At 40.3% G+C, this 21,929-nt stretch overlaps 2 protein-coding genes across 3 annotated transcripts; both read right to left on the bottom strand.

The window, feature by feature from the left end:
- Window positions 1–426: 426 nt before the first annotated feature.
- Window positions 427–5,111, bottom strand: LOC122840646 (regulator of G-protein signaling 5-like). Its single transcript, XM_044133190.1, has 4 exons — window positions 4,475–5,111; window positions 2,981–3,042; window positions 2,720–2,886; window positions 427–1,566 (listed from the first exon to the last, which is right to left on the bottom strand). The coding sequence occupies exons 1-4, from the start codon at window positions 4,525–4,527 to the stop codon at window positions 1,300–1,302; spliced, it is 549 nt and encodes a 182-aa protein (XP_043989125.1). The 5' UTR covers window positions 4,528–5,111; the 3' UTR covers window positions 427–1,299.
- Window positions 5,112–15,371: 10,260 nt separating this feature from the next.
- On the bottom strand, window positions 15,372–17,104 carry LOC122840644 (regulator of G-protein signaling 13-like). Of its 2 annotated transcripts, none has more exons than XM_044133189.1 (5): window positions 16,959–17,104; window positions 16,791–16,850; window positions 16,640–16,701; window positions 16,377–16,543; window positions 15,372–16,261 (listed from the first exon to the last, which is right to left on the bottom strand). In XM_044133189.1, exons 1-5 carry the CDS (start codon window positions 17,096–17,098, stop codon window positions 16,076–16,078), a joined length of 615 nt encoding a protein of 204 aa, XP_043989124.1. In that variant the 5' UTR covers window positions 17,099–17,104; the 3' UTR covers window positions 15,372–16,075. The 2 variants fall into 2 exon arrangements, with proteins under 2 accessions (XP_043989124.1, XP_043989123.1); XM_044133188.1 differs by having other exon boundaries at window positions 16,791–16,853; window positions 16,959–17,102.
- Window positions 17,105–21,929: the final 4,825 nt, after the last annotated feature.

The raw sequence follows: 21,929 nt of genomic DNA, 5'->3' as shown, positions 1-21,929 counted from the left end.
ACATTAGCAACTGGGTAAAATTTTAAACTTTAAACAGAGTCCTTGCCTCCAGCAAGCAATCGTTTCTCAAGAGCCCAGAAACCAGACCTTCTTTATGAAAACAAGCATAGAACAAGTGGCTAGTTTTTACCAGGCTACCTATAAAACCTAAGTGTAAAATAAAAATGGATGCAAAAGTGTCTCTAAACAACATTTTCTCTAATCTTCCCACACATTCTCAATTGGATTCAGATGTGGTCTTTGACCAGGACAACACATGAATGTACTTTGATCTAATCATTGTGTTCCAGCTCTGGCAGAGTGTTTAAGGTCATCGTCCTGCTGGAAGGTGAACCTCTGCTCCTGTTTGACGTCTTTTCCAGCTTCTTACAGGCGAAATAGATCAAAAAATAAAAAATATCTGTAAAAAGGCCTGTTTTGTGTCTCATTTACAATAATTTATCATGTTGACTTATAAAAAGATAAATTAAAGTTGATTTGTCTGGGTAGCTCAGATTTGTCCTGGTAGGACTGAAAAAGTCATTCTGTATGTAAACTTTTAGTTTCAAAGACAATAAATTAATCTCTGACATATTATTTCTCTCATCAAACTTTTAAATGTGAAGTCATTGTTTTAATATCAACATGAGTAATAAAACAAGTTATGGAATCAGGTTGTACATTTTCCAAAACATAAAGGCAACAAGAAAAAAATATATAATGAAGCTGAAAGAAAGAAATGTCAATAATGTGAGTATATATATATATACATATATACACACACGCACAAAAGTTGATACAAAAAAATGTACTCTGATCGTATGATTAACCTCCACTGCACTACTGTGCTCCGCCACTGGGTGGCAGTAGCGCACCAGATGCAGCATGAAGGATGCACTTTTGTTACCTCCACGCAGCAAGTGCTGTAAAAAAATCACGTGATTTATCATGAAATAATCCATGTGCTACATGATGCCTACATGACGGGATGATTTCACATTTTCACAAATACTGTTATAGTCCAAACTTATAAAATACATTTCATTACATGTCGCTTGTGCACACCAATAAAAAAAGACATATTTACATTCAAAGTTGTCCCTGCCAGAAGCTGCACAGTAAAAGCGAGAGCCTTAGCTCTGCGGCTGAATCGTTTCCATGTCATTTTCACAGCTCTCTCTCTCTGTCTCTCTCTCTTGTCTAACAGAAATCTGCTGTGAAGCTTTGTGGGATGAGGAAGTGCCTGTGCAGCACTTTGACCCGCAGCCCTTCATCAGTCTGTCTGGGCAACTCTTCAGACTCTCGGCAGCACACACTGAGTCAGTCCTTGCTCACCAGGAGCAGAGGGTTCACTTTGAAATCCCCCACAGGGCTCTTTATTCTCACCGCCATGCGTTTTTTCTTAAGACCTCTCTGCTTCGAAAGGGAGTTAATAAAGAGTTTGTACGGCTCAGTTTCGGTAAAGCGTGGGAAGGAGCAGTTCTCCATCAGGAAGAAGATTTTCCTCTCTGCCACGGCGAAGCAGGACGACTCCGGCTCTTCCAGACTCCGTCTGATCGTCTCTCTCGTGTAGGAATCCAGATTCACCTGCAGAAACAGCGCATCAGTTAGAACAAAAAAGCTACAGGAACTGCAAAAGTTGTCTCACTTCACTTTGTGCTTACAAAGCAAGAGTAACCATGCTCCCTTGACCTTTTACCAAACAGTATTTTATGAGCATTTAATGTGACAGACCAACACAAAGTTTCCAACACAATTTCGTTTGATTCTCATCTCCCTTCAGTGGAGTTTCTCCCACTGAGTTTGATTTCCCTGGTAGAATTTCAACCAATCAGCTAACAGAAGAATTTCCAATAAGTTTCATAGTGTCGGCTGGATTATTTTAGACCCAATCTACATAGTATGAATACACTTTAAGAGTGATATTTGATAAGGGGTTTCTTTATTTAATTTTTTTTACTCTTTCAATAAGTAATTACCCCTTTACTTTAATCCATCTAAATACAATCCAGTGCAGCCAATGTCTTCAGAGATCACTAATTAGCATGGTTTAACCTCTCAATGTTCTATGAAGGCCTCAGAGGTTTGTTAGAGAAGGTCAGTGCCGACGTAATGGCCCATTACGTTGCTGTTACTAATGGGAAACTTTAAAGCAGGGTCACGATCTCAAAACAGTATCCCAAGCTCTGTTCAATCCACCAACTCAGAATGGAATGAGGACAGCGCAACGTCAAACCTACTAAGACATGGCCGTCCAACGAGACGGTAATGCCGGTCGAGGAAAAACATTAATCAGAGAAGCAGCAACTCTGAAGGAGCTGCAGAGATCCATGGGCTCAGCTTACCAGAAGCAAAGTAGGAAGAAATAGAAGAAGGCTGAAAGAAAACAAAATTGGAAAGGAAACCAGTTAAAGGCTGAAAAGTTCCCAAAAGTTGATATCCAAAGCTGTTTGAGAGCCAATAAAACCAGCCATTTTAATTCCAGCTAAAGGTGATCCTGCAAAGTACCGTCCCACACATCGACATGCCACAGTTCTCAGAAATTTATTTGAAAAAGGAAGAAATTGAAAATTCTGAATAATTTTAGCCACGATTGACTATCAAATATAACCCCAGTAAACGATGTTGATCTTTGTTGTACCTTTACCTAACTAAATCTTAAAAGTTTATTGGTATAAGTGCTTTTGTATGACACTGTACATTTGGTTGCATGAGTCCACAACAGATAAACTATCCTCACCTGTTTGGGGGCTCCCTCCTTGATGAACTCTTCATAAATACTCCCCGCTCTCTGCGTCCGCTCCTCCAGACTGTCAAGCGACCGATACTCCTTACAGGTGAGCCAGAATTCCAGGTTTTCCTCACAGAACTCCAACTTTAGGAAATCCCTAAACGCACTTCGCCCGCCTTTTTACAGAAAAAGAACAGAGCTGCATTATGAAGACGGCAGTAGCCAACCATGACATTGGTTCTGAACTGCCTGAAAGAAGAAGGAAATTACTTTTCTGGGAAAGGACCGTCTCAAGAGAGTCTCCCAACGGGTTTGGTTCATACGTTTCCTGTCTGCAAAGGAGAGAAAGGGGAGATGGGTTATTTTGATCGTGTGCCCAATTTACAGAAAAGCAGCATTACACAATATTAGTAAAAAAAAAAAAAAAAGGCAAAACAACAGCAGGTCTGCATCAATGGTAATGGATTCGTGGAAATCTCAATGTAATATCTCCAAATCAGAGTTGTCCAAGGAGCCTAATACAAATTACAAAACGTTTACCAAATAATTGGAATCTTGAAATAGAACATTTTAGGTACAACATAATATATTTTGACATAATAGTATAAAGGTGCACAAACATTCAGTGACTTTTTACTCAAAAGCAGACGTGGACACGTCTATCTTGCACACTTAGTGATTTTGAATAAAGAGTGACTCATAATCATTTCTTATTGCTTGTTGTAAGATTTTTAACCCCAAAGTGTCCATCCGTCCGTCCATCCGTCCATCCATCCATCCATCCATCCATCCATCCATTTTCTAACACCCTTGTCCCTAATGGGGTCAGGAGGGTTGCTGGTGCTAATCTCCAGTCAACCCTTACAAAAAAATCCCATGAAAATCACATGTGACTTTCACATGTGATCACATGTGGTTCACACAAATCTTTACATGTGAATGATGTGAATCACATGTGAAAGCACATGAATACGTGTGATTTTGGAATGTTAAAAGCACATGTGATCACATGAAAATCACATGTGATTTTTTGGTGGATTATGTGATCACATGTGATTTTCATGGGATGTTTTTGTAAGGGAATGTTCTGGGCGAGAAGCGGGGTCACCCTGGACAGGTCGCCAGTCTGTCGCAGGGCAACCCCAAAGTGTTTATTTGCCATATTTGTTGTAAGTAAAATGAAAAAAGACTGTGGCGCTTTCAGTTTGAAAACTGTTTCCCACATGCCAAAAAGTTTTGTGTCCTCATGTGGCTCTTTAAAGCTTTATGACAAGTGATAAAACTAGTGTTTTAGTAGTTTTTTTTCATGGACTTTGCATTAAAACAGAACAACACAAAAAGTCACAGTTATATGTTTTAGATGTATTTTTCTTGTAAAAGTGGAAACTAAATGCTTTCTTTTTGTTTACATAGTTACAAGAACATGGCACAGAAGAAAATCTATCTACCGGTATTCTCGTTCTTGCATAGGTCTTCAGGTTTGAATTTGTTTTAAAGTCTGAAAGTAGAAATAAAATAGTTTTTCTTTTTTAGTAAATACTTACTATTTACTAAATTTCAAATAGTAAATATTTTATACAAATCACAGTTGCCTTTTTTTTCAAAACCTTATTTGCAGCTGTAAACAAGTTTTACTTTAGCTGGACTGGGGACAAAAATAACAATGTGGGTTGTCAAGGTTACAGAGCCTTGACTTAATAAACCACACAAGAGTGCGAACGCACAAAAATCATCCTTAAAGCACTCCAAATAAAATGCACTTACATTTTCATTGTGTCCTTCACGGCTGTTTGGGACTTCTTAAGGAATCCATACATTGTTGAACTGAATCACCTCAGAAGTGAATGATTCTCAGGGTGTGCATGATGCGGCTAGGTCCTCTGAAGAATCACTCCAACATCCAGTCAGATCTCGGATCTTTATCGCTCTCCAAATGGATCCCGACTTTCAGTCCGCTGACTGGGTAACTAGACCCAGAGCATCGTTAGGTTCCTGGATGCAGCTTGATATCCCCCTTTGTTATCTGTTGTTATTTGCCTCGAAGGAGCCACATGAATGCACGGAACTTCGCACCTGCTCTTCCTTGTGGTTTAATTTTAGAACGCACCTTGTCACACACCCACCACAATCCTCATTCTTACAAGCGTAAACTGATCGATAGTCATCTGTTTCAATGGACTTACATTTCAGGTTTGTGCTATTTTTAGTGTCAGGTTACATTTTTGTTTCTCTCGAAATTCCACCAGTCTCTTTCTTTCTTTTTTTTGTTGTTGTTGTTGTTTCTTTTATGTCGAACAATTTCAGAGAATTGAATGTTAGTTGCTTTAGACATCCGCTCGCCATCACGCAAGACTGGGCGTTTTGTATTCACATTCTGTGCTGGTGGTGGATCGTAGCCGGGTTTTAAATAAACATTCAAAATGTCTGAGGCCGTTAGCTTGTGTTGAAAAGGGACTCGTGTGATTTTCACCCGTCATTCAAGCCACTGCGGCCGAGACAAAAAAAAAAAAAAAAAAGAGGGATTCTGAGTGCCATTTTGATGCTCATGAGGCAGGATAGTTGAAATCATTTTCATTTTGCTCCATATCGATATCAAGAATGTCTTCAAATGGCCAGTTGACCCTGAAGGCATTAATAAATCTGTCTGCTAAACTGATAAAATGTTACAGCTGTCTCCGCGTTGGATGAGTACGTCTTAAAATTACGTAATATTGGGGCGTGCTCTGGTGGCGTAGAGGTTAGCGCGCCCCACGCTTGGAGGCCCCCAATCCCCGACGCGACCGTCGCGGGCCCGATTCCCGAACCCTACGACATTTGCCGCATCTCTTCCCCCCTTCCTGTCAGCCTACTGTGGTATAAGGGACACTAGAGCCCACAAAAAGGACCCCCTGGTGGGGAACAAAAAAAAAATTACGTAATACATATTAATTTAATTTGGCACTACATGTAAAAAATAAAAACCTGTTTGATTTGATTAATAGAATAACTGAAGGTTTGAAGTAATGAAATTTCCAGACACACAGTGCCATTTCATAGCATAATCAAGTAACTATTTTACCTTTGGTTTTTATAAAATTGCTACATATATATAATGACTTTCAAAACACAACTTTACTTCATAATTTAACACCTTGAAATTGAGTTACTGTTTCTTTAAGAAGCTCCTGTTCTGTCTGAAACTCCGCTTTCAGGAAGTCATCACAACATGGCTCCTCTATTAACCCTTCAAAAATATTTTTTCCAGAATTTTAATGAGAAGTAGCTTCTAAAATGAGCTCAGTAGATGAACAGCTCCACCAACTGTTTGCTAATTGCTGCTAGCTAGTCTGAAGGAGCTGAGTGGAGGAGTCTCTCTGTGAAGTGGAAATTGAACTAGTTGGAAATTGAACTCTAGTTCACCGATGAACTCAACTCCAAAATGGAGTCTGGTTCAGAGGTGGGTGGTGGCCACTTATGTTTACCTTAGCAACATCTGAACCCCCCCAAAAAAAACGTTTAAAAGTAATTTTTCTACATCACACCTTGACCAATACTACTCGGAAATATCACCACCCGTTCTTAATTTGGCCACTCTGTCCGCCTCCGCCTGGTCAGAGAATGAAACAGTCGAAGTCGGCGGATCATTTCATGTCATCGATACGAAGTGATCTAGATGCGCAGCACTAACTGTGTATGACAGCAGTATTCAGCACACAAAGCAGGAAGCTGAGCAGGCATGACCTCAAACAACCATCTGAGAAGCCGTTTCCTCTCAACCGTGACTCTAATTGGGTCATGCAAAATAATCATAATAATAATAATTTAAAAAAAGATCTCAAATACAGCAGCGGATCTACACCAGGAAGGGCAGAAAGAAGATAAGAATCAAGCTGCTGCAGTGGACCAGTCAAAGTTCAGGCCTCAACCCGACTGGAATCCTGCACAGAAACAAACCGGCCTGCAGAGCCGAGCGAACAGGAGCGGTGCTGGGCGGAGCGCTGAGCCAAACTTGCTTTTGCGATAACGTGAGGACCAGATAAAAGTTCTAAAGAAAACTATTTCAAAGTTCCACGCACTGTTTCCTTGTTGGCTGGATTTTGCATTATTTTTCTCCCCCCACAGTGTTTTCATTTTGGCCTCGTCTTCCTTTAATTATTAATAACTCTGTGGAATTTGTTGTGTGTTTTTTGCATTTCCATTTATTATGGTTCAAAAGCAACTCTTTCAGCATATGTATAACATTAATAATTGAAAGGCAACATTTATAAAATAAAACCTATTTCAATTTATAATTTAAAAATGTATCGGATTAAATTTGTTTGTTTTTTATCATCTTCTCTCCAACTTTCTGGCGCCCCAAATGCCCCAGCACCCAGACCCAACATTAAAAAACACAGTTTTAATGCACAAGTACATGAAAATTATATAGCCTACATTTGAAAAAAACAAAACAAAAAACATCATCCTGCTCATTAGTGTATGGAATGTTATTTTTAATTTTGCTTGTCTTATATATTTTAAATACTCGATGCTGATGTTACGCCTGAATTTGTTCACAGTGGGAAAGATATTTATGTTCTATTCTATAACACAACAGTCTGCATTGTGAAATGTCGGCTGAGCCAAGGGGAAGGATCGCGGACAGAAGTTGTAGAGGATGAACTCCTGCCTTAATCACCTCTTAATATTCATGTGTTTTTTCTATTCGGCGGGCAGCAGGACGGAAAAACATCTGCAGTTTTTTTACTTCACTTTTGCATTCGGCCCTCACGCCGCTCAGCTCAGCTGCGGCCTGTCATTTCAACCCGCTCTCTTCGGCCGTCCAACAGTTTGCAAGTCTTGCCGCAGTTCTCCATTCAGCCGTTTCGCTGCGACTTAAACTCACACAAACACCTCGACAAATTGAGGCTGCAAAAAGCACCACGTCCAAAATCGCGCTCTCAGTTTCCTCGTTTTGTCTTTCTTTAGAGTTTGCCTCATGTCTCGTCTGCAGCCCGACGTGTCAGCCAGTGATCTAAACAGAACTGTTGACTTGGTTTCAGGCTAAAAGCGAACCAACAGACACTGTACGTCCAAGGTGACGTTATGACTTCACAACTAAGACGTCTGGTTTGTTAAAAATTAGCAACCTGCCGTCTATTTTCTGTCTGCTCTCTCCGGCCTTGAGAGCGTTCAACCATTGTTGACGTTCTTCTGTTGAGTGACAACCTCAAAATGGATTTACTTCCTCCTTAATCAAACTTGAACCTAAGAAAAACACAGATAAGAGCTGTTCAGAAGAATCTCAAAAAAAAAAAAAAAAGATTCTTGTGAGTTGAACCAGTTAAGCCGGTTTCGTGAACCGCTTATGTAATATTTGTTTTATCATTACTCAATCTACGTGAACAGAAAAAAATCAAGAGGTGAGTGACAGCAGGGACTGTTTGCACGGCAAGGCTGGTAAAAAATAAAATACAGCAGGTCCAATTTCATGTTTTTCTTATTCTCTTGCATTTTCTAGAACTCCATCAGCAACACGGACAAACAAACGCGAAGTTGATCAAGATCTGCAGCGTCGGCCGAATCAGGAACTTTTGTTTTTTTTTTGCAGTTGCACAAGACCAACAGTGACAGCAATCAGTGAAGGCATCTCCTGGTTAAACTACCAGCTAACCAGGCTGCAGGTTTTAGGCTGCAGTTTGATATAATGTATTTATGTTAAACTGACCAACTACTAAAACTCCAATCTGGTCTTTAATTAGTCTTGGATCTACCAAAATGCTAATGCAAACGACATAGAAGAGAATACAGGATATAGATTCTGAATATGTAAGCATTCATTTTCTAATTCAGTTAAATTAAAATCAGCTTGTAGCAAAAATTCATACATTTGCTTTCTCAAGAGATTTCACAAGACAGGGATCCAAATCAATCAAGCGGAACGCAATCATACGTTTAAAATTTAAAACCGGTTGAATTGGACATTACTTTTTTTCTTTTTTTAAAAATCCATGCTGATTTCTATCATTACTCATTCATTCCTCCAGTGATGTTGGTAAAATGGTCAAAACAAACTCGTTTTAAACCCCTGATTCCTGACACCTGACCTTACTTAACCCCGGCAGGAAGGCACGACGTTGACTGACTGCTAATAAGTGCAGGAATTTATTTACTCGTGACGCATGCAGAGAAAACAAGACACTATTAGGCTACATGAAAACTTAGATCTACATCCTGTTTTGTAATCAGTAGCTTTGTACGTGCAGAGCTGAGTGGCGCTCCTCTCTGCTCGGACTGCAGACGGGCCTGCTGAGTTCTCTGCTTTTCTTCAGTTGTTATGTGAATTTTGAGCAACTTTTAAATAGTCGCAAAATAGAAAGAAAAGCACTATTAAAAATGCTAATTAGAAATGCATCAGCTAGGTAGCGTTATTTCATCAGATGTTGATGCTAAGCATGACTGCAATGGAACAGGAAGTAGAGGCCGCAAACTGGCATGGAGCCCACATCTCAGAGAACCGGAGAGTTCTCCCCTTTGGGCTGCAAGTTCGGACTTAGAGATTTTATTTTTTTTTTCTTATGTCAGAACTTATATGACAAATGTGATTCCATTTCCTTTAGCTTATTAACTCAATCAGTGCTGTTCGGTGAGCTATCGGCGGAGAAACAGCTTCCAGGGAAACCGTTTACCTGCAGTCGTCTGTGGCCGTGCTAACTAGCATTAGCATTCTTGGCAGATTATGTTGTGGTGAACCAGCTGTAGCACAGCAGAAAGCAAGGGGAGGCGTTGAGAATGGGAGTGATTGGCAGCGATACGTCCCTCCCGCTGATTCTGATTGGTTGTTTCTGACTTAGTGGTATACTTCTAGTTAGTACTGGGAGCACTGGGAGGAGGCAGAGGAACTTGATTTTTCCACAGACTGTCTGTCTTGTACTGTTGCGACACGACATGGTGATAATTTTAACAAATTTGTAAAAAAAAACCCCGTCTTTTTCATAATAGTCACCAATTGCAGAATTCAATTTCTATCAGCCTTTTCTAATGCAATACTTCAAAATGCTATAGATGCATAAGCTTTAACTGTAAGGGTTTTTTTTAAAAAATATGTCTTTTAGGTGGATTTTTGCTTTTCATCAAGAGAAATTCAACTTGAGGCTCTAAATGACGGACAGACAGCAGCACACACACCACACTGACCTTAGACTGGCACAAAGAATTTTAAACGCCAGCGTTACCTTTGGTCAGTGCTTATTAATGTTACCTTTTATAAGATCCAATTGTGTTTTTACACTACAACCCAGGTTGTTGAAAGGTTTTATATCTCTCAAGGTTTTTGGAAGATAAGTGGATTTCATAATTTCTAACTGATCTCAATTTAGAAGTACAAGCAAAATGTCACAAAAATGTCAAAATTTGCAAAGAAACATAAAGATAGAAGCCTATTTATGCATTTTATTAGAAAAAAAAAGTTGATTTGAGGTTTAGTTGCACATTAAGCACACTGATTATCTGTGTCTGATATGAAAATCCAAGAGTGAAAGAAAAGCAAAACTAGAAGATATTTGTTTTGTACATATCCACATTAAAGCTTGACAAATAATCTAAAAACATAAACGTTTAGCTGCTTCACGTGTGAGCCAACAAAGGCTCGGAATAACTGAAACCTGCAGCGTAAGCTTTTCTGGCCTGTATGGAAAATTTGCCAGCACATAAAAGCCACATAATAAGACATTTTATTATCCCTGTCGCAGAAATAAATATAGAAGCCATGTTTGCATGACAATTAAGGTCACAGTAATACACCTCTGGCTACGGAGGGAGAAAGAAAAGTTTTACAAGTTTCCATTTGCAATTCACATCAGAGCCCGGCGTTTTATGGCAGGGTTTCCATGGTGACAGTGATGTGCGCTTTTGCTGCCACTCAGCTGCACAGAAGTCTGGGTAGTTTGTATGTTTTCCATCGGATGCAGTATATCCAAATATATATAAAAAAATCACTTCTGAAGTTAACATAGTTACTTGATTGTGCTATAAAATTGCACTTATTTGGCTGGAAGACACATAATATTGCCCCATTAAAGAACTGGTTGGTAAAAACATTTGAAATAATAAGAATCTTCTCCTAAACCCACCATGTGGATTAATTTAGTTTTAATTATTTCTTCTACTTTTTTATAATAATTGTGTTGCACTTATAGTGTTTTGGATTCACTGTTTGCATTTACTGACAAAATTTGCATAGTTAAGTCATTTTAACCTCGTTTCTATAAACTTTGTTGGTTTTTAGCCAGTCAAATTAGTCATTGTCCAGCCGTTTGGCAAATTCTGGGGCATTTATGAATCTGTTAATTGACAGCTATTGGCCCTAGCAGCTACTGTGTCGAAGCAGGGAAACACCCAAGACAATCAGGGCAATGTGCGTTGACGACTAGGTCTGGGAAACACTGATCCGGAACGTACCGGACACAATCCCTACAGGACTGGCATGAAACCCTACATGAACTAGAACATCCGACAAAACATCGGCATTGTTTGCTCAGACAAAGCAACATTACCTGACACAGGACAATACAAGCTTTTTCCCAGATCTTGACCGAATTTGACACCGCTCACATTTTCGTTGCGTAACGTCAGGCCGCTTTGAGCAACTCCTCGAGGCCTGAGGTTTGGACCGGTGGGTATGTGCACGGATACAACGCTTGTTTTGCAAAGCGGTGTTGTGAAAAACATTTCCAAGTGAACAGTTGCACAATTTGACCGAGTAACCTCTATATTTATATTTACAACCCAACGGAGTGACTCCCAGCAAGCTCTTTCAGGAGTACAGCCTTATTATGAAGTTAGCAAAGTTTGACAAATAATCCTTTATGACAAAATGGAGAAAAGGTTTTTGAGTGATAGTTATTAAAAATAAAAAAAAACTAATAAATCACATTCAGTTAAGCCTTCAGAACACTTTCTTAATATGTTGCAGAACCTTTGGCAGCGATGACAGCCTCTGGTCTTTTTGAATTTGAAGCCACCAGCTTAGCTCAGCTACCTTTAGCCAGTTTGGTCCATTTCTCTTTGCAGTTCGTTTCAGAGACAGCTGTCGGCCATTTTCCAGAGATGCTCAATCAGAACCAAGTCTGGACCCCGGCTTAGACTCACCAGGATGGTCCCAGAGAGGTTCTAAGGCCGCTTCTTAGAGACCTTGGTCACATGCTTTGGTTTGCCGTCCTGGTGAACAATGAACCGTCGCCCCAGTCGGAGGTCAAGAGAACTCTGGAGGAGGTTTTATCCAGAATGCCTCTGGACATCTGACTAGTTCGTCTGTCCTGACCAGTCTGCCTTTAAGTGCTGCTGCAAAACTAACCCATACCATGTTGCCGGCAACACCATGTTCCACTGTAGGGACGGTACTGGCCTACAGATGATCTGTGTCTGGTTTCCTCCAAACACGCCAAAGAGTTGAATCTTTGTCTCATCAGACCTGAGCATCTTGTTTCCTCTGGTCCAAGAGTCCTTTATGTGACTGTAGGCAAACTCCAGACGAGCTGCCCTGTGACTTTTATTAAGCCTTTGGCTTTCGTCTGGCCCCTCTGCCATAAGGGTCCGATTGGTAGAATGGTGCAGAGATGTTCGTCCTTCTGGAAGGTTCTCTGGAGCTCTGACAGAGACACCTTTGGGTTCTTGGTCTCCTTTCTTCCCCAGTCACCAAGCTTAGACTGCCAATTGTAGGAAGACTCCTGCTGGTTCCAAACTTGGATAACACTTTGAATACTTTCTGGATGCGCTCTATAGGTAATTGTGAATATCTGTGCCGATTTCAAGTCTTTAGTTCTACCTGATTGTCTTTCAGTATTGCTCTGTATTCACTACCAACTCTGACCATCTTCTCTACCCCTGCTGAAGAAAATCATCCCACATAAAATCTTCAATTATGTGGTATTTTGTTCTGGTTTATTGTTAAATGACTAAATATACCATGTGACCAATCGACACACACAGACAGCGTGGCAAGACAAAGTGTTGCAAAAGTGCTCAACAGTTATTCAAAACATTGCGTAAAGGTCAGAAGATGCAAACAATGCTTTGTGTACGTGCCTGGCGGCAGAGGCAGATATAGAGGCTTGTGGTCGTAACACGACTGAATGTAGAGGTTTAAAGTGTTGGAACACCTTTGCAAGGTACTCAAGACTTCGGTCTTTGCGTTTCTGCTCCGCATGCGGAAAACGTCGCGTTTATGTTGAAGCATGAACTCTGACTGCTTCACAGATTTTGGAATTGTTTTTAAAAGCTGCTGCAGGATGGTCTTTAGAAAAAAAACCATCCCCGAATTAAAGGAGATGACGCTAACATTTCATGTTCTGATAGACGGACGTCTGCCTGTGCAGTCTGGACTGATTTTAGCTGGAACAGAAAGTGAAAATATGAAGAAGAGGCACTTCTGTTTTTTTGTTTTCGGTGTTTGTGTTGGTGGGGGCAGTAGACAGCCAGAAAAAACTGGCTAAAATAAAGCGACTGCATTTAAAAAAAAAAGTCCAAAACCCTGATCGTTTGGTCAGGAATGCAACTCCCATTTGCTTTTATCCCACTTTTACTAACTCTTTCTTTTAAAGAACTTGTTGCACACTGAGATATCGCCTTTGGTTTAATCATTCCATCTCATTTCCTTACTGTTCTTACATCTAACTCCTCACATTTCACCTGCTACCCCTGAAAATACACATTTCTAATCGTGGCTGATGGACGCCGATCTTTATCTGGCACCAAGTTTCCACCTGGCAACTCTCACCTGCCTGTGAAACACACCTAGAACAAAGGCTGCTTTGTCTTAACTGGTCCGACAGCATCCCAGCCGCATCGCTCTGACAGGTAATTTGATCTTGGTAAACACTTTGTCTCGCTGCACGTGACGACCAAAAATACTTTGAATTTCTGTTACACTTTCCATCTCATGTGCTGGACGTTTTTCATTTTTCACCTCCAGGAATATTCTAACGTCTCTGAAACCTTGTTTGGCCAGAACATGAACAACATAGGGGCTTTCAATGCTACAATTTTTTGCTCATTTCATTATAAAAGCATAAAAGTGTTCCTGGCATATATATGTATATTTTTAAAAAACTTGCGTATGTGACTCTGTCGTCGTCTGCGCTCGCTCAAAAGTACATGAACAAGATCAAAAGAGGATGTGGTAAAACAGGCCCGAAACACTTCCTCTTCAAGTTTTTTTTTTTTTTTTTTTTGCAACCTTTTACAGACTGATACCTGCTCTGTTCTCACAGATAAACTTCCTTCTTGGTTTCCCCCCCTCCCTTCCCTCTCATACAGATGCGTTTTCAGTTTTAATCCTTTCTGCTGTGTGAAGACAAAAATTTGTGTTTCCTGTTCTGATAAACAGGAGACTGAATGGTAAACCAAGCAGGTCTGTAGCGTAGTGAGAAGAAAGCCCATTCAGAAACATGAAAAGCCCCTAAAAAAGCAAAACAAAAAAAAGAAACATCACAGCAAAGCTGACACGATAACAAATCCTGTGTAGGCTTAAGAAAGGCAAAACTATTTATTAGGCAAATGCGAAGCACTTTGACGGAGTTAAAACTTTTAAGCTGTGACCATGCTAAATAAACTGAAGTTTATCAACACCATTTATATGTTTAAAGATGGAGAAGCTCCACTTTGCACCTTGTCCTTTCTGTTGTTAACTTTTGAGGAAAACATGGAAAAATTCAAAAGTTCTGTCTTTAAATACACATTGGAATTAAAATAAAATAAAATAAAACAAACTGATAGAAGGAGGCATAAAACACTGTATCTTGATTAGTGAGCAACTATGAGTTGTGGGTTTTTGCTCCGCCTTTCTCTCAGTTTTCCAGGGTGGAAAAATGTTGAAGGCTATATCCTAAACCTCTTAAAGGGCCTGTTGTGCCAGAATATCTTAATAAAACCTTTTATGAGTCTCGATCTCCACATAAAAGGCTACAGCTAAACTTTCTAAGTGTGTCCTAGATTTGTAAACGAACAGCAGTTTCTCTACATCTTGCTCCGATGTTAGAAGTTTAATGCTAAATGTTGATCTAAGGTAATGAGTAGTTCCTCTAGAAGTTTCCTCTGGGTTCTACGTTTGTTCTGATTCTTGTTCTGGGTTGAGTGAAGTATCTTTAAGTGTACATCTGCACAGTTCTGTATATGTATGGCAGTAAATTGAATCTGTTTCTATCTGTAACACGTCGTATCAGCTTCATGCTAGCCCGGCGCCGCCGCAGCATTTGTTTAAACCCCAGCACACAGAGCGGTGTGTGCTGTGGTGTGTGATGCTAGCCTGGCTGATAGGACGGGTATCTTCTTACTTTAGATAAAAACAAGACAGCAGTGTTCAGATGTTAAGAACTCAAATGTGAGAAATGGGTCAACACAAGCTGAATTTATCACAGTGTTTTGTTTTTTTTGTTCTTGCTCGTTTCGTTGTTCCAGATGTATCGGTCACATCACTGCTGAACATTCTGCTACTTGGAACATTTCTAAATTGCTGGGTAGTAAAATCTCTGGGTATGAGTAAGAAGATGAATGAATGAATGAGGAGAAAGAACTGAATGAATTAGCGACTGAGTTGCTTCCTGTGATGTGTTGAGGCGATGCGATTCTTACACCTGACCTCGTTTTGCGGCCGCCTGTCTGACGAAGGCAGATTTGAATCAGAGTGCACTTCAGAACACCTGTCTTTGAGTCCAAGTATGGTTTGTTTTTTATTAAACACCACAAAAATGTTTGAATATTTACATTTACACCCCCACATCCCACAAGTACATGTAGAACAAATAGCTTATATATTTCATTACAGTTGTAACATATCAGCTCAGTGAGTCTGATGTCAGAATGGAAACATTTTGAATGTGCATAAAGATAATAAAAACAAAAACCCACACCTCTGATGGTATCTACTTAGCTATTGCTTTAGTGCGATAACAATAAACCTGAATGGAAGTGCAAATTGTAGATAACAACCCCAGTGTGCACTTTCATTTTTGGGTGGAAGGGGGACTGTCTAGTTTCAGCTGTCACTCGCAGAAAGTCCCCAGCATTTTCATTGCACAGTCATCGTCTCTTCGGGAAGTCTCTTGCGTTCCAGCTCCATCCGGATCAGCTGCGCTTCTGAGCTGAGAGCCACGTTAGCACAGGAAACTGCTCAGATCTGCATACGCAACTGTTTTTACAAGCAAAAATGCCCCAAGCAGAGTGATACGTGGTAAAGAGAATCCCTAAGTAGCTCTCAGACTATAGAGGAAAGTCCAGGCGTTCCGGCGATTGTGTTAGATCGAGTCCAATGGGTCGACAAACCCCCGGATTTGATGGTCTGTCTTCTCAGTCTGTCCAAGCGTTAGACACTGATTTACAGTACGGCGAAGCCTCTGGCGTGTGTTTTCTTTACATCCTCATTGGCGCCGATGTAGAGTCCAGCAAAGTCCTGTAAATGTCCGACTTTAGGAAGCGTGGGTATGAGTCCTTCTCCATTAACCCGTAGACAATCTTCTGGGCCTCTTCGAAACACACTGTGGACGCAACCTTCATGTTGGTCCTGATTACCTCCCTGGTCTTGTGATCGATGTTGATCTGGAATTTAAAGAAACATAACAAAAGTTGCTGAAGCAATGCTGGCTTTTAAGACAAGTACTAAAAAGAAAACTTCTTTCATTTAAAAAAGAAAAGAAAAAAACTCTTGGTGTACCTCTCTGGGAGCTTCGGCTTGAATGTAGAGCTTGAAGATCTTTTTGGCCCTTGAGGACATTCTGAAGGAAGACTTGATCTTCTTGTAGTCCTCACACACCACCCAGAACTCCAGGTTTTCATCACTAAATTCCGACTTCAGGAAGGCCTGGAATATTTTCATCCCGTCTGCACGGGTTGGGAAAGCAAGCAGCAATTAGTCAACGTTCAAGAGGGATACTAACTGGAGGATTTGCGTACCAGATGACTTATTGGCTGACTTACATTTGGAGGACAGAAGTCTCTCCAGGGACTGTGACCACTGGGACATCTCTTCAAAACAGAGTCTGCAAAAGGAGAGCGTGTTGTTACTAACACGTGAAAGGAGCAATAGTGGGAGATGTCGAGTTTCATAGGGAGAGATTTCTTGACTTACTCCTCTGTGTTGGCTGGTTGAGATAATTTACACTGAAGCCGAGACTTTAGGTTTCCTCCCCTGCTAAACGACGAGAAACACAAGACAGCAAACGTTACTTCACTGAAAAATCAAAGGTGATCAGCAGAAACGGAAAGAGAAATTCCTTATTTGGAATAAAACAGCTACCTGTATCCAACAGCTTTCTTGTCGATGTCCATGTTTAGGTGTTGCGGCGGTGTCAATGTGGCTAGACTTGGCATGGCAACAGCGCTTGGTGCATGTGCGGTTTCTTTTGCTAGGCTGCTCTCAGAGTTCTCCAACTGCATCTGTTTCGCCGAGCCCGCGCACCGACTTTATATATGTACAGAAGTCAACGTCAGAGCTGCAACTCTGAACAAACCACACGCAAAGAGGAAGTTGTGGATGACGCAAACATCCGCGCAAAACGTGCAGCATAGAGCTTCAGCTGTCTGACTGTACTGTACTCCAACCTGCATTGTTTGGCTTAAGGTCTGGAGATGCAAATTCGCAGGTGGAACATTCAGCAGCATAAGCAAATGCTTCAGTGTCTCTGCTGCTTTGCCTTCAGAGGCAGTGTCACTATTACAGGAATTGGACGACTGGATACTAGAGTCATTCCAGCACCTAAATCTACTGTCAAATTTAAATGAGAGAGAACTAAACCCCTCCATACTTGAGCATTAATGTTTATCTCAGGGGTTTGTTTTTTTTTTCTGAAGAGGAAATAACATTTCTTTTGCAAATGAAACTTTGCCCAAAAATATTCAGTCTTTTTGCAAGTCCTGTTTTGAATTTTAGCTTCTGGTTGCCAGCTCTTTGCAACCCTGTTGACTGTTTGGTTGATTGAAACCAGCGTTTCTCTCGTAGCTTTTTCTTTTCTGAAGTGGAATCAACATGTGAGTGAAACTACAAGAAATGACTTTAAACCTCACTTAGCCCCAAAAAGTCATTTTGCAAGTCACGTTTTGAATTTTAGCTCCTGATTGCTAACTGTTAGCTAGCCTGCAGCAGAAGGTAATGACATTTTTGTTTGCTTTTAGTCAAAGTGTTGGATAATTCTGTGAAAATGCAATGCCAGCTTTATGGGTATGTCTTTTCCCAGCAGTCCTAGTTACACTTGTTTGCACATTTTCTAGAAAGTCTGCATTTCTAGGTCAACTGCTTAGTGAAAAAAAACAAAAAACTTCCTGTAACCCAAAGAAAGCCCAACCTGTGAGACTGCAGCTGTGCAGCCTGAACCCAAACATGTGGGACAGAACCTGTGGTGTTTGACTTAAAAGCAGAAGCTTTTCTGCTTGTCAGTTCATTTTTTGTTCGCTAGCACTGGGCACTCCTGTTACGTGGAGAAGGCCCTGAGTGAATGACAAAAAAAAAGGAAAAAGGAAAACTAAAGCACAAAAATGGTTATGCATGAATCAGCGGTAAGGCAAGGTTACTGAGCACCAGCAGACAAAACTTTGTCAAATTTGAAGAACTTGGTGTGTGAACAGAGTTAAGTTTAAAATAGTTTTCCCTTCAGCCATCAGACTCCTGAACTCAAGCTGCACCTAATGCAGCTTCATTTTATAAATTATTCACTCTCACAAATACCTACATGTCACATAAATTATTTTATTATTTATTTATTCATTTATTGATTGTTTTGTGTAGGGGATTTCTTAATCTGGGAGCCGAGTTCACATTTCGTACCACAAACAAGCAAAATGGCATGATAATAAAAAAAAAAAAATAATATCCTTGAATCCTTGACTAGGAAGGATTGCTAGTGCCTATTTACGTTGTACAATGTATTCGTGTTGGTTAGGGATTATAACCAAGCAATATGCTCATAGCTGTCTATTTTAATATTATCAAATATGTCGTATTATGCAGGACTCAGCTTCTGGGGTTACAGCCAATCAGCTCCAAAGAAAAATGAACGTCGCCCCCTGAATTAGCTGCTTTGCTAATAGCATTACATTCAGGTATTTGAGTTTCCCAAAAAGCAGTTTTTATAAAATATTTTCTATATGTGCCACAGAAAATCTGCCAACAGGGACATTTATGGCAAATAATTTGAAGGTGTTTTACTAAGTAGATGTGAACTTAAGCTTCATAAAATATAAAAGAAGAACAATCCGGTCTGCTAATTTACCATGCTAACCACTATTAGCAATACAAGCTAAAAACAATACATTTCTCTCCATTTTCAGTTCATGATCTCAGTATAATGGAGTTGCTTTCGTCTTGCTAAGTTTGTGCAAAAAGTTTTATTTTTCAAATAAACGTTTTAAAGACTGCCTCATTTTTATGTTTATGTTTTTAAAAAGCACCAGGTTTCCTTCGACAACTCATTTAATTCAGGAAATAATCAGTCGTTGCAGAATTATAACCACTCCACCAAAACACACTCAACTGGAGACGTTTCTGGTTGAACTCATTCAGAAATATTGACTGTGATTCCATGCAACACGTGGAGGAGATTTTAATGTCCAGTTTTATTTAAATCATTTTATTCGTTCATGCTGCAAGTTATTTGTTGAAACCGAAAAGGATAGAAATGGACACTGATACTGATACCTCTTGAGCCATGAGCCACTCCGAATGAAATGTTGTGTCTCGTGTTACCGTGTGAGACCGGTGTTCGGTACGCACTGAACTGAACTGAACTGAACTGAACTGGCCAACTCGGATGATGTCATCTGTTATTTGCATGCTCCTTATCTCCGGCCTGATCTCACTCTCACTCAGCGAGTGCGTCAAAAACAAACAAACAAACAAAAAGGCAAAGAACAGCACGAAACTGCTCTTCGGTTCCCATCGTTTATGTTAAAGAACCAAACGGTAGATTTGGTCAACTAGAAGCCTGTTTCTATGTTGTTTTGTATGAGTGAATACTGGGCTTGTTAGGGCCGTTCTGAGAAAAGAAATGGTCAAAATTAGAGCGCTTACATTATACAATGAGAACAAAAGGGTCCAATTGACTATTATGTCAACCAATTGCATTGTATTTTGTTGTAAAAAGTTTCTTCTTGGTGTTTTCTGTGAGGTATTCTTACTTATTTGGCCGCCGCGTCAAACATTTTAGCGCAGCAGTTGGTCCGTTGTCTCCAGTCTCAGGTTACAAAGACTTGAAAAACATCATTTTGTAGTTTTTATGAAGTTTGTCGTCAGTTACTAAAACACAGGGGAGGTCACTCACAAGGAAACGTTTGAGAACATAAGGACAAATTATTACTGAATTCATCCAAATGGAGTAGTAAGTTAATCTCATTAAACAGTTTTTCCTACTTTGTACCAATGACCATACACTTGCTGCATGATTATTGTTTAGATATCTTCACACTATGATTCATGTTGATGCTACTGTTCAAAAGAATTTTCACTTGGTTGTATTTTTTTCCAAAGTAACTGGTAGCAACATCCGTTGAATTGACGAAAACATTGTCGTAAATGTTTTGTGGTCTATTTGTGCAGAAACGTAAATAGACCATGCGGTTGTGCTTGTCTGCAGCAAAATGGGTGGTTAATTTTGTAGACATAAAAGTGTTACTTTAGTTTAGCTGTGGGAAGACTTTGGCCTTTGCATCTACAACCTATTTGTAGGTTGTAACAGGAGTGCCCAGTGCTAGCGAACAAAAACTGAACTGACAACCTATTTGTAGGTTGTAGTTGCAACACCACCCCAACAGAAAATACCCCCTATTTTCTGTTGGGGTGGTGTTTCGGGTGGTCGGTGGGCGGTACGAGGGTTTGGGGGTGTTTAGGCTCTGCATGATTTGTTTTTAGAGTTTTTAGATCTTTAATCCTAATACATATGAAGGTAAGTGTATTATTTTCTTCCCCAGATCCCCAGCTTGTCCTCCCCGTGACTTCAAGCTGTGTAAATGTAAATGTGTAGCCCTCATCTGTTGGGGTTATGTCACTTCAAGTCTTGACGGTTGCGCCGGAAGACTTGCGTTGCGTTTCCCCCCCTCATTCATTACCGCATCCCACCCTGTGTGGGTCTATTCTTTCTGTGACTGCTCTTTGTTTCCATTCTAATTCTCCTTCGGAGGGTTAAATCTGTGCCAGCGGAGGCAGACAGGAAACATGGGGGTGAACCGGCAGGGGGGAAGACATCTAACAAAGGTCAATCATCGGAACTAAGCCGGGGCAGTGTGGTTATGTGGTCTGACTCTTAGACCACCAACACATGTCAGTGTTTCCATATTTGACAAGGCTGAAAGGTTGTTGATGCTAAAGCTGAGTTGCTCTCTGGTGGGGTAAGCACAAGGTGAGGTAACCTTGTGCTTCAAGCTCAGTACAATGGCTTTAAATGTATTTGTTTGTCTTGAACCGTGTTAAAACTGTTTACTCTGCTGGGGTTCTAAGTGATGTACCAACACAAAGTGACATAGATCCAGTGGTTAACTGGATCTATGGTTGGTTTTAACAAGTACAAATCTGAACATTTGTAACTAAGCAAATCCAGTACAAGCATATGCCAATTAAAATCGGATGTGATAAATCGTAAAAAAAACCACGCCGCTTCAATGATCCTTCGACCACTTCCCGTCGTCTTCTTCACCTTGTTCGCCAGCAATAACATCCGACGTTGATCACATTTCGATGCAGCCAAAAACCACCTCATCCCGGCGTAAATAGCTTTTATCGAATGTTTGTTTGTTTTGTTTTTTTCAAAATTGACATGTTTCCATTGAGCTAATTTATTGTCGTAATTCCAATTCGTGGTCAACGGGAACGCAGCCAGTGGCAGACGCAAACCTCAAAGCACTTTGGATTTTGAATTGCATTGAAAGGTGGTTCTGCTATGTACCGCCACAGACGATCTGAACACATATTTAGAAAACACTTATGAGATTCTTGTTTGTAAGTAAACTGAATACTATTTTTTCCCCTTTCACTTAACAGCTGTACAGTGTTTTATGTGAAATGAAATCCAAAGGAAATATACCGGTGTGAAATTAGGGGAAAAGTTCATGTGGAATAATGAAGCAGCGACCCGACCAATTACTCAACTCAGTTGTGTAAAACACGGTTCGGTTCTTCAATTTGTTGAGCCGTGTCACGGCGGCTGCTTCTTACATTGCCGTGTCTCAGCTGTGGTGAGGTGGAGATTGAATCTACTTTTCACTTCCTGCTGCTTTCTCTGCT

This window comes from Gambusia affinis, linkage group LG12 (genome assembly GCF_019740435.1).
Source record: "Gambusia affinis linkage group LG12, SWU_Gaff_1.0, whole genome shotgun sequence".
In the NCBI taxonomy this organism is placed as follows: Eukaryota; Metazoa; Chordata; class Actinopteri; order Cyprinodontiformes; family Poeciliidae; genus Gambusia; species Gambusia affinis.
The sequence above is the reverse complement of the archived record's forward strand: the minus strand, read 5'-3'. Positions and strand labels throughout refer to the sequence as shown.